Raw genomic sequence first — 19,717 nt, 5'->3', positions numbered from 1 at the left:
TACAATTACAGAGGTCAGACGTTTCCTGTAGTTCTTGACCAGGTTTGCACACACTGCAGCAGGGATTTTGGCCCACTCCTCCATACAGGTTTACATGTTTTGGGGCTGTCGCTGGGCAACACGGAGTTTCAGCTCCCTCCATAGATTTTCTATTCGGTTCAGGTCTGGAGACTGGCTAGGCCACTCCAGGACCTTGAAATGCTTCTTATGGAGCCACTCCTTAGTTGCCCTTGCTGTGTGTTTGGGGTCATTGTCATGCTGGAAGACCTAGCTACGACCCATCATCAATGCTATTACTAAGGGAAGGAGGTTGTTACCCAAAATCTTGCGATACATGGCTCCATCCATCCTCCTCTCAATATGGTGCTGTCGTCCTGTCCCCTTTGCAGAAAAGCACCCCCAAAGCATGATGTTTCCACCCCCATGCTTCTCGGTTGGGATGGTGTTCTTGGGATTGTACTCATCCTTCTTCTTCCTCCAAACACGGCGAGTGGAGTTTATACCAAAAAGTTATATTTTGGTCTCATCTGACCACATGACCTTCTCCCATGCTTCCTCTGGATCATCCAGATGGTCTTTGGCAAACTTCAGATGGGCCTGGACATGTGCTGGCTTGAGCAGGGGGACCTTGCGCGCACTGCAGGATTTTAATCCATGACGGTGTAGTGTGTTACTAATGGTAACCGTTGAGACTGTGGTCCCAGCTCTCTTCAGGTCATATAATACAATAATACAATAATTGATATAAATATAAAGAAGCCTAAAACAGGCCCAAAGACCGGCCCGCGTCTGAACTATGACGTGAATATTAGCCCGAAGCCCGGCCCTAGGGACATTCAATTAAAAAAAAAAAAGAATTTGGGCTAAAAGTGTGTGCGCAAGTGTTACTGAACATGTATTCAGTAATATTTTACTCTGTACATGTTCAGTAACACTTGTGCACACACTTTTAGCCCAATTTTATATATTTTTTTTTCCGTTTTAGGGAGTCCATGACCCCCTAAAACGGCTCATTCAAACATGCCCCCACATGTCTACGTCACGATGTGGGGAGAATTTCATAACCCTGTCCAAACGTATATGCAAATAAAGAAGGTGTGACTTTTATTCTCGCTGTAGTATTGTTGCTGCCGCCGGCGCCATGTCGTGGAGGCACTGTGTTTCATTGTGAAAGCGAAAGTACTTTGTTTGGGCTTCTAAAAGAGGACACAACTGGAAATCAGTGGTTAAGTTGTATTTACAACACTGTTCCAGAGCAGTACAATGCAAATATTCAAGTGTGTGCAGCACATTTTATGGAGGACTACTTCCTAAACCTGGCTGGAGAGTAGCCTACAAGGCTAGCTTGCACAAAGGCTGTTTGTATTAAGTGGGGCAATTCCAACTTTGCAAGGACAGTCTGGCGCTTCTGACTCACAGCCTGTAAAAACGTTTCTGCTACTGACTATTCAAACGCGAGTTTTGAACAGTGTAGAGTAGCTCTTGTTGTTTGTCTTTTCTCCAATCACAAATTCAGACATGGTGATGTTTAAAAAGTATAAGTATAAGTACAGTATAAGTCATTATAATCAGTAATTATGTCCCCTCTGGATGCAACAGATGCTTCGTTTGTAAAGGGTTTTATTGTTTTATTCTCGTCGGCATTAGGAAACGCCATCACAATGCGGTGAGAGGGGTGTAACATTTCCATCACACGCTAGAGGTATTCGACCAATCACAACGCACTGGATAGCTGGCCAATCAGAACACACCTCGCTTCTCAGAACGATGAGCTTTGTAAAAATCTACGTGTTTCAGAAAGGCGAGGCATACAGGAGTAAAAATAATGTACAGTATGTGGAAAATAATGTTTTCTTTTTTACTTTAAACCACATAAACACACCAAATACACAAAATATTGTTCTTTTTAGCAACGTCATATGGCCCCTTTAAATGTCCCATCTGGTTTTGACTTTTAATTTGACTTTTCCATTAAGAAGGTCTTTCTCCATAAATTTCTGATGAATGGGAGCTCTGGGATTGTGTGTTTGCGGTTTTAGTTCACTATACTTTGGAGACAAATTTATATTTGCGAAACCTGCATTTATAGTCATTTTTGGATGTGCTCATTTAAGGCAAGGCAAGGTAAGTTTATTTATATAGCACATTTCATACACAGTGGTAATTCAAAGTGCTTTACATAAAAGAAAGTGAAATAGACATTAAAAATCAATAAAAACATGGAAATAAAAATAATAAAAACAAGGAATTTTAAAATGATATAGAGATTGATTTAAAATAAATTTAAAGAAAATGATTATACATAAAATTCATTGCAGTCAGTTCGGACATATAGCACAGTGCTCATTCAAATGCACAGTTAAACAGATGAGTTTTGAGTCTTGATTTAAATGTGGCTAATGTTTTAGCACATCTGATCTCTTCTGGAAGCTGGTTCCAACTGCAGGCCGCATAATAGCTAAAAGCAGACTCCCCTTGTTTTGTGTGAACCCTTGGTATTTCTAAGTGACTCGATCCTAATGATCTGAGTGGTCTGTTCGGTTTATATTCAGTGAGCATATCAGCAATATATTTAGGTCCTGGGCCATTGAGTGACTTATAAACAAGTAAAAGTACTTTAAAATCAATCCTAAATGTAACTGGAAGCCAGTGTAAGGACCTGAGGACTGGTGTGATATGCTCAGATTTTCTGGTTCTAGTCAGAATCCTGGCAGCAGCGTTCTGGATGAGCTGCAGCTGTCTAATGGTCTTCTTGGGAAGGCCGGTGAGGAGACCATTGCAGTAATCCACCCTGCTGGTGATAAAGGCATGAACAAGTTTCTCCAAGTCTTGACTGGAAACAAAACATCTAATTCTTGCAATGTTTTTGAGATGATAGTATGCTGATTTAGTTACTGCTTTGACATGACTACTGAAACTAAGGTCTGTCTCCAGAATCACCCCAAGATTTCTGACTTGATTTTTAGTTGTTTGACCCCTAGAGTCAAGGTATGCATTCACCTTGAGAACTTCATCTTTGTTTCCAAATGCAATGACTTCAGTTTTCTCCTTGTTTAACTGAAGAAAGTTCTGGCACATCCAACTGTTAATTTCAGCAATGCATTGGCAGAGGGAGTCAATGGGGCTGTAGTCATTTGGAGATAAGGCTAGGTAAATCTGGGTATCATCAGCATAGCTGTGATAGGCAATTTGGTTCTTCATCATTATCTGACTTAGTGGGAGCATATACAGGCTAAACAAGAGCGGTGCAAGAATTGAGCCTTGTGGGACTCCACATGTCATGGCCGTCCACTTAGACTTATGCTCTCCTATACTCACATAATAACCTCTCCCTTCTAAGTATGATCTGAACCATTTGAGTGCCATCCCAGAAAGCCCGACCCAGTTTTCCAGTCTCTCTAAGAGTATGTTATGATCGACAGTGAGAAAAAAAATTTGGAGAAAATTTTTATATATTTTTTTTTTCTGAAAAGCAAATAGATTTCTTTTAGTGGTAGTGCTGTGGGTTGTTCTGTAATCAATATAAGCTTATATTAAAAATTATATTTTAAGTCTATAGTATGTTTTCAGGAAGTTTGTTTAGTAAACGTGTGTGTCTGTGTTTTGAGCATACTGTATATATTAAAAAGTCAGATTAGATAAATGCATGAACTGTTAACAGCATATTAACAATTTTAAACATATTTAAAGGGTACATAACACAGTTTCTTCCAAACTCGTGTTAATCTTGTGTACCTATAGTAGTATTGTATCCTTCATATTTCTGAAGATTCTTTAGTTTTAACACGCTTCTATCCAAATACAGTCAAACTCCTGGGGCATGCCGTGGGGGATCTAAAAGTCACAAGCATGTGCAGCTTTTGTGTAGCGATCTGCAAGCTGTGGTATCAATATAAATAAAACAGGAACAAAAACTTTGACTTAAATTTTAATTTGTTAATAAAACATTTGTCATCGAAATGCAGGGAACAAACACACTTGCACAACTCTGCTGCCCCAGAGAAACAAACTGCATCCACTGATTTGGCACAGAAATACTCCATCATACGTCCAACTTTTTTTTTTTTACTTTGGCCATGTTTAGCATGATAATCCAACTCTTTAGCCGTGTAAATAACTCAGAATGCATGAAATAGCATTAGGCATCCCCTTTAATTACATGAGTTTTACGAATATTGATGGGTAGTTACAGTGAAAATTGTCCTTTTAAATGATTTTATAGCTTTGGCTAAAAACTACTGGTGTTTTTCGTAATTTATCAGTCTCTAACAGTCAAGTCTCTTTTCTCATTAAATTTTTGCTCACTCCTCCAAACGGAACAGAGTACCATATTTCAGGTCCACTTACAGCTCAGACTCAGCTTTGTAACAGATGGCCTCACATTCATCTTCCTTGTGTATGTCACATACTGTGCAAAGTAATGCAGTCTCTTTAGGATACTTGACTCTTGCACTCTGACTGACTGAGCCAAGACAGCACTGTATATCCTTTGATGTCATCTTTGGGTTCTTGGAGACTTCCTGCAGTATCTGTCAGTCAGCTCCTAGCCCAGGTAGATTGCCAGTTTTGTGAAATATTTTCTATTTGTAGATGAATTGTCGATTTTCTTTCAGTGTGGGTGTGACAGTTAAGTGATGGACTACAAAATGCTTTGAAATTAGTCCATGGGCCCAGGCCACATTTTTCACTAATTGGTACCACCCAAGGTGGCAAATTCTAGTTTTATTTTTTTTAAGTCCATATCTCTAGATGATATTACAACATGGTAGCTTTGTCACAGAAATCAGCCTTCAATGACACTAACCGTTGAGCCAAAGAATGAAAATATATTTATTTGAACAGAACATGGCATACAAAGAAAAACAACATAATTCTACCTTGTCCATGAACTTATTTGGTCATTGCAGACTGTTTCTGTTTATTCATCATCATCATCATTGTCATCATCATCATACTCAACTAGTTTCATGACATCAGTATCCTCCTCCTCCTCCCTCTGATTGCTGCAGGTTTGTATCTTGCACATTTCTGTGCACTTTAATTTGTTGGCAAGACAGGAACAGTCGGAAGCTTGCAGGTCCGTGAACGCTTGCAGGCCAAAGCTCCAGAACAGCCATTGGTGCTGGGGGTCCCCATATCCAATCTAACATCAGCATACCTGTACAAATTAAGTGTAAGATATTTCTCATCCATTTCAGTGAGGTGTCCAAATGTCTAGAAATTCCCTATACATATTTATACTATTTTATTATTAGTTATTAGAAAATGTAATTATTGTATTTATTATAATTACATACCTTTGTCATCAGTTGTCCATCCATGTCCTTTTGGTTCGGGTATGTCTGGCTGTCCTTCCAGACAGTGCCTCCAGACAGCTGCCTGGTAATTGGAACGCTGTATATGCTGCTTTAAGCAGTCCCTGCAAGGGGGAAGTAGCCTGGACTCCACTTCAACCCTTTTGGTACAGAATAGCAGGTTACGTAGATCATTGACATCACATACACTAGACGATGGTGCATACATCCTGCAGTCAAATGATTCCATGTTGCTGTATAATTCCTCTGATACATCCCAGGTTGTTCCCAGGGATTTGAAGGACTCTTGGAATATCCTGTTTTCTTTCACAAGTTTGAGAGCGGTAAGTTTTCCTCGTCCTGCAAAAGCACTTACGCTATCACAACCTGCCTTTACCCCTTGTACCCCTATAAGAGCAGCCTATAGGTCATCTCCAAGGAGCTGAGCAAGGCTGCTGATGTTGATGTACCTTGTTCGATTCTGAGTGCCAGATTTTTGATAAAGGGGCAGTTTATCTTCTTACAGCATCCAAGACAAAGGATCATAACATCCGTATCCTCACTCACAATAACTGTGGTTTGATAGCCATTCTGGCTAGCATGATTTGTATGTAGGAGCATACGGGTATCCGCCTCCTCATGGGAAGATTTTAGCTCTTCAACAACATTCCAGTCTTTTTTGGTCCGACAATAGCATCTCTCTCCATAGGTTGCAAATAGCTGCTTGTCCTGAAGCTTTACTCAGGTCTCTGCTAGCTTCCACTGGTCCACGATGAATGTTATCAAGGCTGTTGTACTGTCTGTATTACTTAACAGCTTTCTCCACTGCACTATATTGTGTCCCGGGGAAATGTTCTTCCATTGAGTGCTACTTGATGAACCACGATTGTATCTCTTAGCATTCTTGATTGATGTTTTCCAGTACACATCAAACACCACATCTATCCGCTTACTGTTTCTTTTTTCGTGCAACGCTAGGTTCAGCACAGAATCAGCAATCTCTCCAAAAGTCTTTCCATCACCTTTTAGTTTCTGAACAAGGCTAATTCCATCAATGTTGCATGCAGAGTGTTCTCCAATATCTTCAACTGATGATGGTGATTTCTCTAACTCTCTTGCAAGAGCAGCCTTATTAGTTTTCCGCAATGAGCCATCTGGATTTGAGAGTGCCCAAGGCAATGGACCAAGTGGATGATCCAGGACATCTTTAATGTGAAGTTCTCTACTTTGCGAAGCAATGATCATATGCCCAAATAAATTTCTGTCAACTTTCAAGACCACCTCTTTCTTCTGTGCTTGTTTTACTCTAGCACTTGTCTTGATGCTTGAGAATGTCTTCAGTTTTCTCATTTTGTCATGGAACTTGGTTGCAGGTGACTCTTTCGCTAAACGTTCACTTCTGAACGTCTGATATGCCTGCTGTCCAGTCTGGTGAGCTTGCAGCAGATCACTCGCTATGTCTGGTGACACAGCCATTCCTGTGGCAAGACTAATGATATCAGACTGATCTGGACCTAGAGGGTTTACCCAGCCTCATATCCTTCTCTATCCTGGGCTTCTGTAAATCTTGATGACTGAAACACTCTGTAGACTCATTCCCTGTCATGTTCCTGAGTTGCCTCAGATACTGACTTCTGTTTTCTGAAGTGAGATGGTATCTGGTGACTGCTCCAGTTTTTAGGCTGAAACCTTTGGTTCCACCGGCAGTCTGGGTGTCCTTGTTTACAGTCTCCTCAATTGTCTGGTCTACCAGAATCTTTCCAAAGGGATTGTTCCTGCCCAGCTGCACAGAAAAACCACCCTGTAACCGGATCTGTGATAATGACCTTCAGCTGCTACTATTTCACGGCTGACTATGGCTAGCATTCTGTTATCACCTTTCCTGACAGCCACTCTCCTGATTGTATCATCAGCTCTCAACTCTCTGCATTTTGTCAGGCTCTCTTTTGTCCTTTGACCTTTCAAATACTTGCTACATTTGTCACAAAATATACATTTGGCCCCATACACCCTTGATGCCAGTGGACCTTGCCTAGTGGATTTTCTTAAGTTTTCTGTGAGAGATCTTTCCGCAGAACTTTCTTTTGCAAGGATGCTGTCAAGCTGTTTTTTCACAGTGAAGATGCTACGACATTTCCTGTGATACAATACTGATGGTATGCTACCAGGTAGGTCTTTAGCAAGATCAAGGATGGGGCTGTAGCCTCTTATTTTAGCTGCTCTGAGTAGTGTGTTCCATGAATCTATATTCGTAGGTGTCACAAGGTTAGAGTCACCATACGAACAGTGTGTTAAACACTCTGACTGTGTAACACTTGCACTTTGTTCTACCATACTTCTCTATTCTGTGATGTACATTGCTCTGAAAATAACAGAAATACCGGTATATCAAGAACAAGGAACATTTAAATATGTGGTGCTAAAAATAGCATCAGGACTAGTCGTTTGGAATGATGCTATGTGCTAGTCTGTGCAACAAAGTATTGTGTAGTAATCTGGTTTTGAAATCACATGAAATTTCAGCCATCTTGCACTACTTCCATCTCTGCATCTCCACACACTCATCAATCTTTTTTAATTACTCACAAAGTTGTTATTGTATAAAACAGGTATCAAATTAAAGAGTGGACCTTCTGCTTCACAGTGACGCTATAGTATCTTGCTTTTAGAACAAAGATGGTCGGAGTAATCTTGATTTAAAATGCATCAAATTAAACAACGTTGCAATCATGGGTCATTTCTTCACTGATTTTTATACAGCTGAGTCATAGCTGAATAAATCGCGAAGTGCTTGTAGCTGTGATTTTTCATTATTCCTTTTTAACATGCTGTATATCGCCTTTATCTTTTATACTTTCAACAGTATAATCACATCACATTTGAATAAATAAGAATGCAAACGCAATAAGATACATGACTACAAAAATCAATATAGCAAACAAAGCTCAGAAATAATAGGATTTTTTTTTTTTTGCTGAAAACTCCCCCTAAAACTTATTAGCGATGGGGGTTTATTCTGCTAATTTGTTTCATTTCATGTTCATTTGTTTTTGTTTAAATGTTTAGTTGTGGAAATAAAACCTAAATCGTCCTGTTGACAAAAGCAAATAGTAGACAGCACACAAGTGTGGTTGTAAAACCATCACGCACACAATACATCTGTTTGTGGTAACTGATAGTTTGAACAGAGCAGATGGCGGTGGACAAGCGGACGGCCCTTCCCTCTTCCCTGACACATTTGAATTCTGTGACTGTAATCGCATTTCACACTGGAAATAATGTTTTTCTTACTTGGATTTTTTTTGTCTTGTTTTCAGCCAAAATATCTAAAATTTCTTAAATCAGGAAGGAAGAAACCAGATTATTTTGTTTGTTTCAAAAACTCACTTTATTTTTACTTGTTTTTTTCTGAAAAAAAGCCTTGAAGGGTTTTATGCTCACTATATATGTAATTGGATTATATATGTAATATGATTCAGAAAATATGATTCATATATTTAATATGATTCAGAAACACATTTACAGAATAAAAAGGGAAAGTCTCTAACTAGGAATGTTTTCGACAGGATTAGAAACATACTACGCATTAAAGAGTGGCATTTTTTTTCTTATAAAAATCAACAATTTCAAAATTTTAAAACAAAAACAAAATCTCTGTTTATTAATTGATTTGGTTGGTTGTATGTTAATTCTCACAAATGGTCTGTCAGTTCATGCCTACATTTAAAATCCTTAAGACTGAAAATTTATAGCATCCAGTTACTTATTGCCGAAACGTCCCAAAACTCTTTTTCTGCCAGTGAGAGACAGAAGTCTTTATGCACACATCTGTCATTATGGCTCAAAGTTCACATCATTCAAAACTTTTCACAGATTCCGAGTGGAGCCCAGAATGCCAAAACTCTGAAACAAAACGTTTTCTTTTATGTAACAGTAAACTGTTACATATATATAAGTAAACACTTATCTACTGCATCCGCTACTGAGTGCTGGCTTCTCCCTCGTCTGTGAAGTTTTAACGCATTCACCTTGTTCCTCCAGTTCCTGCTCAAGTCTGAGAAGATTTTCTCAGCAACACCATTTACCTAATTACAGACCTTCAGAGAAACTCAATTGGATGACTTCACGTGTGTTTTCAAATTTTGAGTTTCAGAAATGCCCAACTGAGTGATAATGTGAGGATGCATCTTCTCTCATGGGTGGACTTTATCTTCTGAGGAATACTGGATATGGAAGTATGCTTATTTAAACTGGCATCCGAAGCCATTGAAGTGCAATGCTGATTTGCATAATTGGTATTTATTTGCCAAAGTCCATACTCTGAATGTTAACATTACAGAATATACTGACTTATAGGTCTTCCTTTTCATTTTCAGTCTGCCTAGAGCCTGTTTGAAGCTGAAGCTCCAGCTTTACTCTACTCTGGAGTGAAGTTTGTATCTGAAGACATATCAGCTTAACTAGCAAATCGACGTGCAGGAGACAGTGTTTTGTAACAGCCATATTTGCTGTATTTGCCATCTACATTACATTTTTGCTTGTATTTGCCAGAATGGCAGGTTTATGTGTCTTTTGACGAGAGAATCTCAGTGGTGGTGTCTTTGGCACCTTGCCACAAGTTTACCGCAAACCCATAGGCTTTTGGTAAACCATCTCAGGAGGAAGTTATTATTTCACTCTTTCCCCTTCTCTATGTCTTTACAACACTTCATTTCAGACCACAAGCAGAGAGGTTCTGGTCTCTCGTCAGCAAAATTGGAGCCTCCTTTTTGTGGGGATCTCAGAGGGCTGAATCATTTTCATTTTGAGTGTGTCCACTTAGCCAGCAACGAAGAGCTTTTTAGGCATTTAAATCAGCTGCCTCACAGATTATTCAATTTTTTTTTTCTTAATAGAACTTGTTTTTTACATTTTGGATCGGCGTTCGTAATGCACCATTAAAGTATGCGAGTTGTAAATCATCTCAACCGATAGTCTTTCATTCCTCACCCTAACGCTGCCCACTGAATAATGAGCATCTCTGATTTATAATTCAGAGTGGAAACTGTGAGTGTTAGGCATCATAACAAAACCACAGGCACTCATTGGAGCAGGAGAGAAACCGTTGCTACTGTAGCAACTAATTAAAGCGCACATGCACACACGCGCGCATATTTACATCTTCATTTAATTCACTTTATTAGCAGCAGCCTCAGAATACAGATGGTTTTACTCTGTTGTGCATAGTAAACAGCATTTTCTGGTCAAAGAATGCATATCCGCAAGAATTAGCGAAACAAAGTATGTTTTGCATTGTTGAATGGCTGCAGTTCTGCTCCATGTTACTAAAATATATCCACACATTTACGCTAATCCTGTCAGGTCCTTTGTTGTAGTGAAAAGCATGTTTTGTGGTTAGTAATCTTTCTTTGTGGTGACTGGCAGGAGATAATGTGGTGGAGACACTTGCCGTCGCATTGCAGGTTTTATCCTCTGTTGTATAATAGAGATATTCAAGAGCAGAAATAAGATCATGCCAACCTCATTACTCAGAGACTACCTGCTTCATTGCCTTCTAAATAATATGTGCTAGATAAAATAAAGAAGTGTTCGAGATTAATAATGTGTTTCTGTGCAGGTTGAATTTACAAAGGAAGTACTCCCACCCTGTTTATGACGGTATATTGCTTTTGTTCTGTGCCGCAGCCCGCAAGCTGAGGAAGATCGGACAGATGAAAGGTCCAGAGGAAGTCGGCCCTGTTCAGGGCCCATCAGAGGCAGTCCAGTGCCTGTCGCCCAAGCCCAGCCTGACGTTCCACTCACAGTTGATCTTCCTGAACATCCTGGAGGCCATAGAGCCTGAGGTGGTGAACGCCGGCCATGATCATGCTCAGCCTGACTCGGCAGCTGCCCTCCTCACCAGCCTTAATGAGTTGGGAGAGAGGCAACTTGTCAAGGTAGTGAAATGGGCCAAAGGACTTCCAGGTAATTTAAGCATGTCACATTTTCACTTATTTCATTTTTGCAGTTTTGCTTTTTATAAAGGGGTCAGTACCTTGATGCACATTTTTTGTATCTATTAATAATAAATACAAAAAGAAAAAAACAAACATAAATTCTATAGAAATTTGATTAAACCTCTTCTATGAAGAACATGTTTTTTCATTTCTGGATCAAAAATTTATTTTGATATTTTCTGATGGAAATATTATTAAAAAGTCAAGAAATCATAAAGAAAAAGCCTTTTTCAATTTATTTATTTATTTTTGAAGAATAATTTGAATTCATTTATGTTTTGATGTAGTTTGATATATTCATTTATTATTATTTATTGGGGGGGGGGGGGAGGGGGGGTGAACAACATCACTTTACTGCTTATTATTTAAAAGCTTTTTGCACCAAATTAGAAGTATGTGGTCCAACATCATGCAGAAACATAAATCAGTAGATGAGAGGTAATGAGAGGACCATGCAGGTCCTCATGACTTTGTAAAGGTTAGCCAGTCTCATATATCAGATCATTTGACTTTTTCATTACAAGACAAGGTTAGTAAAATGTCATGTGATGTGACCAAACACTTGATATATTTATCAATCAATAGTTAATGATATTTGCAAAAAAATTTATAATAATTACCTTCAACAATGGAATTAAAAACCTGTTTGAAAAAAAAAAATGTAAAATCTGCATATTCACGTGTATCAAATGGCAATGAAAATATTCGTTTTTACTCTTTTTTTTTTTTTATTATTATTAACATTTTTAAAACCCATGTGGAACCAACATGAATACAAAATGTAAATTTTGAAGAAACTAGATTTTTAAATGATCTTTCTTTTCGTTATCTGTGACACACTTAATATTCATTGACACAATAGTATAATAACAAGATGGAGATCCTGCCTGGTTATTCAGATCGGGGCATCAGTGGAGAATTATTTGGTTATTTTTTTTCAGTGATTTAACTATGGTTTGTATTTCAATTCTGAGGCTTAAGAGGTGTTGTGTAATCTACTTCACTCTAATGGCTTTGATAAATGGCTTTTTGAAAAGCAAAGGCAGACTTCAGTCGTATGTAAAATGCAGTGGCAGGCAGCAAACCATCAAATACTGAGAGAAAAACAGCAGGATGGGCGATAGAGAGCGAAAGGGGTGTGGCTTGACAAGAACCCTTTTTTGAAGCTTAGTGTGACAGCAACAAGTGATTGGTTGATGGAATCAGGTTGATGTGATTGGTTGCAGTTCTCCAATTCCCTGTTATTTATAGCATTAATAAAACTGTGAGGCCTGGCATTTTAATCTGCACTGAATCCAATGATAAATGTGTTATGAGGGAAGCAAGATCAAGTTTGTCCCAGAACGTTCAGCTAGTTTTCCCTTTGTTTCCTGAAAGTGGTGCATATGCTGTCTGGTCTTCTACAAACTTTTTATTTGGTTCAAGTCAATGTACTGAAAATCCTCTGTTCAGATTGACATCCATACTTTTTTCTGAAAGTAACATCAGGCGAGTCTGAATCATGGCATGAGCTGGTGGAGCTGAAATAGAGTTGTAAATGCAGTTGGTCTCAAAAATAGCGCCCAAGCACCTGACAAACTGTAAGTTATAGGCAGCAAACACAAACTACAAATATCTCTCCCATCTCTCAGGTTTCCGTAACCTGCATGTGGATGATCAGATGACAGTCATACAACACACCTGGATGGGAGTGATGGTCTTTGCTCTGGGTTGGAGGTCCTACAAGAACGCCAACGCGCGGATGCTTTACTTTGCGCCGGACCTGGTCTTCAATGAGTCAGTCTCATTCTCTTTCACATCCGCCCTGCTCTTATTTGCCTGTTTTCTTTTGTGTCTGACACCCATCTGTGTTCTGCATTGTTGCCTTCTCTCTCATTCCATTTTCTTCTTCTGTCCATTTGCTTGTCTTGTAAATGTTCTAATCCATCTTTCCTCTCGCTCATTTTTCTTTCATTTCTCCTCGGCGGCTCTTTCTCTACCTTATTCCTTCTCTCTATCTTTCTCTCTCCTGGGCAGGTATATATCTTGTACTTCATGCACACAATAAGAGTCTCATCGTGGATTCTTTCAAGATTCATTTATAATATACTGCTGGCTTATTATGGTGTGGAGGATCTTTGTCACAAACACAATCCCAGGAGAGATTGGATTTTTTGGGGGGTTCACATGCTCTCAATGGCCTTTTCACCATTATCTGAAATAGAAGACTTCTTAAATGCATTTTGGGCAATCCCACACCACTGCTGCTGACAGAACTTGTGTATAAGGCATGAAATACATTTCATTTAGAGAGATATTTGGGAATCATTAGATTACTGACTGCATTATTCAGTAGTCAGTACTATATGGTAATTAGCGAGTCAAAAGTTGTTGCAAGCTCTGTCATTGTCAGATGTTCCTTTGTTTGTTTCTTTCTCTCCGTGTATGTCAATTAATCTGTCCCCAATCTCAGTCGTAGGATGCATATCTCCAGCATGTACGAGCACTGTGTTCAGATGAAGCACCTCTCACAGGAGTTTGTGCTGCTGCAGGTCACACAGGAAGAGTTCCTCTGTATGAAGGCCCTCCTCCTTTTCAGCATCAGTGAGTCTATTGCTGTGTGTGTGTGTGTGTGTGTGTGTGTGTACAGAGCAAAGTACTTGTGAATACTAGCACCTAATGACACATTAAAAAAAATATTAATAACAGTAATAATAATTATAGGCATCATTCTTGTTTACCGGTGTGAGAAATATTCTAAGTAGCTAATATAAAATATATATATATATAGCTAACACCTTGAAATGGTGACTTTAGTCTGTCCAGGGAGCTTTTAGACTGTATTCAACAAATCAAATAAATGTTGACAATCTTGTGAATATTCAGTTCATTGCTGTATAAATTATTTTTATCAGCTAATTTTAAATGCCAACCCCGCAAAATGTAGCTGTGTCTCACATTGTGTTCAACTCTGTTACTGCATGATTTCCCATTACAAAAATATAATTGAGAATATAAATGAACAAACATTTCACCACCACATGAACTATCCCCAGCTGAGTGTTAGCTTAATTTAGACATAATTTTATATTTAAGATTTAATTATTTATAATTTAGTTTATTTATATATATTTTCTATGGATTATTATTTTGTTTATATATTATTGAATGTTAATGTTATTTAATACTTCTGCAAGAAAATATTAATCACATAAATAGTCTATATTTACAGTATCTCATAGAAGGGAGTGCACCCCGCACATTTTTGTAAATATTTTATTATATCTTTTCATGTGACAACACTGAAGAAATGACACTTTGCTACAATGTAAAGTAGTGAGTGTACAGCTTGTATAACAGTGTAAATTTGCTGTTCCCTCAAAATAACTCAACACACAGCCATTAATGTCTAAACCACTGGCCACAAAAGTGAGTACACCCCTAAGTGAAAATGTCCAAATTGGGCCCAATTAGCCATTTTCTCTCCCCGGTGTCATGTGACTCGTTAGTGTTAGTGGTGTCATGTGACTCAGGTGTGTTAAATTTGGTGTTATCGCTCTCACTCTCTCATACTGGTCACTGGAAGTTCAACGTGGCACCTCATGGCAAAGAACTCTCTGAGGATCTGAAAAAAAGAATTGTTGCTCTACATAAAGATGGCGTAGGCTATAAGAAGATTGCCAAGACCCTAAAACTGAGCTGCAGCACGGTGGCCAAGACCATACAGCGGTTTAGCAGGACAGGTTCCACTCAGAACAGGCCTCGCCATGGTCGACCAAAGAAGTTGAGTGCACATGCTCAGCGTCATAATCAGAGGTTGTGTTTGTTCTACGTTATGGTAACAGTCACAATACTTTCCTTTTCTTAAATGAAAACAAAATAAAGCTCATATAATATTTAGTGTGACCCCCTGAAGGTTAAGTACCTCCTTTCATTGACTACTTGTTAAATAAGTAAAAAAGAAAAGAAAAAGAAAACGCCACTGTATAATAAATCATGCAAAATACAATAGGCAAACACAAAATCAGTACATTTTATTTAAATCATGTTCTTTTTCAGGTGTATGCAATTTAAAATGAAAGTTTTATTTCTATTTCTGCAGTTCCAATGGAGGGGCTGAAGAGTCAGAAGTATTTTGATGAGCTGCGACTGACGTACATAAACGAGCTTGATCGTTTAATCAACTATGGAAGGAAGACCAACTGTTCCATGCGCTTCCAACAGCTGACCCGACTGATGGACTCACTGCAACCAGTTAGTAACACACATACACGCCACACACCAAACATACTGATTAGTCTTACATTCATATACTATCATCCAAATGTTTAGTGACAGTAATTAATGCTTTGATTCAGCAAGGATGTATCCTGTTGCTCAAAAGTGAGAGTAAAGACTCTTACATTGTTAAAGAACATTTCTATTTCAATTAAATGTTTTCTATTCTTTTGAACTTTCTATTAATAAAAAGTATTATGGTTTCCACAAAAATATGAGGCACCACAATTTTTCTCAACATTGATAAGAAATATTTTTGAGCTCCAAATCAGCATATTAAAATGATTTCTGAAGGATCATGTGACACCTAAGTCTGGAGTTATGGATGCTAAGAAACAGCTTTGCCATCACAAGAATACATTTAATTTTAAATTATATTAAAATAAAAAAGTTACTTTTAAAGGGGTCATCAGATGCCCATATTCCACAAGTTGACACGATCCTTTTAATGAAAAGTCTATAACATACTTTGGTTAAAATTTCTCAATGGTAGTGTAAATCACCCTTTTTCAAAAACAGCTCTGTTCACAGCGAGCCGTTTCGTTGCATGTGCCTTTAAATGCTAATGCCGCCGTTCATGAGCCATTCTCAAGAGACTGTAAACTTTAGCCGCATTTAGCCTCGGAACTTGCTAACAAACACATTATTAGGAAAGGTGATTTGCAAAGATTCTTAAAAAAAAACTTATACTCGCTTCTTCTGTAGGTGAAGCTGGATCACAAATGATTTACACGAACAAACACATTTAGGTAGATCGGGGGGCGAATTCATTATTACATCCAACAAAAAAACACCACAATCTCTTAGGAGACTTGTCTGCACCTGCTCCAGCATTGAAACAATGGCGGACTGATGACAGACACTCAGGGCGGGTCTGTGATAAAATGCCAGTCAATCAACAATTGTGGGAGCGGCCTGGGTCTGTGTGACGTCACACATCCAAGAATCTGTGAATGGCTTTATTTGAGAAAGAGGTTTTTATTTATCTGGAATTAAAAATGAAATAAAAACACTGGGTGGATTTGTATCATTATAAGGTGGTTGTGTACACACACTGCCAACACACATTTATGTTCAACCAACATGTAAAAGTGATTTTTGCATCCGATGACCCCTTTAAGTGTAAAACAGTTTCACAGTACTACTGTTTTTGCTGTCTTTTTGATCAAATATATGCAGCCTTGATGAGAAAAAGAGACTTCTTTCAAAAACATTGCAAAATCTTATCAACCCCAAACATTTGTGTGGAAGTGTGTGTTCTCATACACAAATAAGACAATTACAGGCATAATTCAGTATAAAGTTGTGCTGCTATTCCATGCATGCATTTTAATAATTTACAATCTGCAGTCCAGTTTAACAAGATGCTAAATGGGCTGAAAGCGTATTTAAATTAACTGTCATTCTTTTCAGCACAAACACACCATTTAATGTAAATTAGGCTCATTATCGATGCACCTTATTCATGCTTTTGAATTTTGCAGATACTCTGATCTGAAATGACATGCACTGCATTCAGGTTATGTATTTTATCAGTTGATCCATGACTTGAGACTTAGGGTTAGTTCACCCAAAATGGAAAATTCTGTCATCATTTACTCACCCTGAAGTTGTTTCAAACCTGTAGGTAACCAAACAGTTGAAGATAGCCATTGATTCCATTGTATTTCTTTCCTTACGGACCAGCAAATGCTTGGTTATACACACTTTTCAAATGATCATCTTTTGTGTTCAGCAGAAGAAAGAAATTCACACAAGTTTGAAACAACTTTAGGGTGAAATGATGACTGTAAATGACCGGATTTTCATTTTTGGGTGAACTGTCCCTTTAAACCCATGGCCTTGCTATTGCTAGCACAGTGTTTTACTTTCCAAGCTACTGGAATGCCTAATGGCTAATTTACCTCATGTTACACTTTTGCCATCTGAGTTAATCAGAGTAAAAGGAATTTTATGAATAAGACTTTTATGTACATTTTTGATCATGGCGGCAGTAATTCATCAAATGAGGGAGAAGATCATTAAGACCAGGAACGTGCTGTATAGTCAAGCACACTTTCATCATTTTAAAGAGCTAATGCGGGTGAATGCTGTAAAATCGCAGTATAGTACGCCAGATTGTGGTAGTCTGCTGCATCATCCACAACTGAACACTCGGCCTCAGATGGTGATCTGCAACATGCGCATTGAGTCACTGCAAATTTTTTTGTCCGTGTTTGTGCGATTAACTGATTTATGTCATTTCAATCGGATTCTAAAACATCAAATCTGATAATAAAACAATGCAGACAGCACATGGAAATAATGACACATTTCATTCTTCGTGAATTTTTCTATCCCTTCATTTTTTTCCATGTTGTCATTTTGCTTGTTCTTGTCTCTCCTTTCCCCTCTTTTTCTCTCTCTCTTCTTTCCCTCACCCAGATTGTTCAGAAGTTGCACCAGTTCACCTTTGACCTCTTTGTCCAAGCACGGTCCCTGCCGACGAAGGTCAGCTTTCCTGAAATGATTGCAGAAATCATCTCAGTCCAGGTGCCAAAAATCCTAGCCGGCCTGTCTAAACCAATCCTGTTTCACAAATGACAAGTCTACACCCCTGAACTGCTGATCCATACCAACCCCACCCAGGCCATATGAGCCAGTCAGTTTGGCCTAATCCAGTTTGATCCAGCCTAAACCAGCCTGCATTGCTTTGAATCTGGACTCGAATTGAGCGACAGGACTGAACGATACTGAGACTGAATGATATGATTTTTTTTTTTTCCCTTTTTTTTTAAATTTTATTTCTCCCATTCTATCACTCCCTCTCTTTCTATATCAGTCTCATCTCTCTCTCTCTCTCCTTTTGAAAAATGGCCCTGAAAAGTAGCGGGACCATTACATCATTACAGTTGTCTATCTTCTCTTCAGAGATCATTTGAGCTCATTTTCTCAAACTGACAGCATGGTGTGAAGCAAGTTTTGTTCTTTCTTTCGACCAGCAGTTATCCTTCAAGAGTTACAACGTGTTGCCTGGTGGACAGGTTGGAAAAAATATCACACTGAAGTTTCATCTGAGCCCTTAATCAAAAAAAAAAAAAGGACACTGCACAGATCTCTATCAGAGTCTGTGACCTGCCTCTAATCTCTATGCATCGCAGGATAAAAAGGTTTCATTTATTGTCTGTTGACTTGAGAGATCAGGTCAAAGAAAAGCAGCATGCATAGAGAAATACATCAGAACATGATGAAAACTATGACAGCGTCTCTTCGCTTATGACTTTTACTATTGTTAGTTAGAATGCACTACTAAATATATAACAGTGTGTATTTCAGTACAGCAGGCTGGCTATCAGTCTCCTCCCTGCTTTATTAGTTTATTGATTGTAAAACAAGTACTTCATTCATTTCTTATGAAATGTAGAGGCTCTTTGTAAAAGCTTTTTAAAAGGCATCATTCATTTGGGGTCAGATAATTTGTGACTTATTTTAAAAATCTGTCACAGTCGGGTTTGCCACAAGAACGAAACAACAGCACAATTAAAAAAAGAAAAAAAAGAAAACAGTCATCAAGACTTGCCTCCTCCAGACAGCAGAGTTTTGTTAAGACAGGGCTCAATGCCCTCTTTTGCAACCTGGATATTTAAGTGCAGGTTTTAGGGGATATTGTTGACAGTTTGTACATAGAACATAAATACTGCAACGCTTGGGTAAGCAGAGATGATCTTCAAATATATACATATAAATATAAATCTTTGCATGCTGTCTTCATATCCATCTACAAAACAACAAACAAATAATTGCATGCTAAAGCCCTAGATATTCAAACAAACTAAACTGCATTTCCAGTAAGCTAAATGGATATTGTTAGGAAACGGTACTGTTTCCCATAAGGCTCTTTTGAAGATACTTTCTCTCTCACTGTCCTTAATGGAAGATTTGGCAAGGTAATGTTCTTGTATATATAGTATATGTAAAAGTTAAGCGTGGTTCTTTTCAACCTTTCTATATGCTAATGTATGGATGTAGTCAATAGTTTTACAGTACAGTTTTCTATCTTTCCTTTATGGTAAGTGCCACTGAGGGATTTGTATTTCTCTGCGCTAGCAATAAATAATCACATGCTTAACACACTCTTTTAACGAGCTCTTTTAGAATATCAAAACATGCTTCAAATGCTGCACAACTTTG

General features: G+C 38.3%; 1 protein-coding gene across 1 annotated transcript in view; it reads left to right on the top strand.

Moving 5' to 3' along the window:
* LOC306870164 (androgen receptor-like) overlaps positions 1 to 19,717 on the top strand; it is a 95,126-nt gene extending 75,409 nt beyond the window's left edge. The window contains exons 4-8 of the mRNA XM_079417272.1: positions 10,980 to 11,258; positions 12,922 to 13,066; positions 13,743 to 13,873; positions 15,372 to 15,523; positions 17,972 to 19,717. Coding sequence (XP_079273398.1) covers positions 10,980 to 11,258; positions 12,922 to 13,066; positions 13,743 to 13,873; positions 15,372 to 15,523; positions 17,972 to 18,130 — 866 coding nt within the window. The 3' untranslated portion in view covers positions 18,131 to 19,717. The remainder of the gene's footprint in view (positions 1 to 10,979; positions 11,259 to 12,921; positions 13,067 to 13,742; positions 13,874 to 15,371; positions 15,524 to 17,971) is intronic.

This window comes from Barbus barbus, assembly GCF_936440315.1.
Source record: "Barbus barbus genome assembly, chromosome: 5".
In the NCBI taxonomy this organism is placed as follows: Eukaryota; Metazoa; Chordata; class Actinopteri; order Cypriniformes; family Cyprinidae; genus Barbus; species Barbus barbus.
Note: the sequence above shows the minus strand (reverse complement) of the source record. Positions and strands in the feature narration are given on the sequence as shown.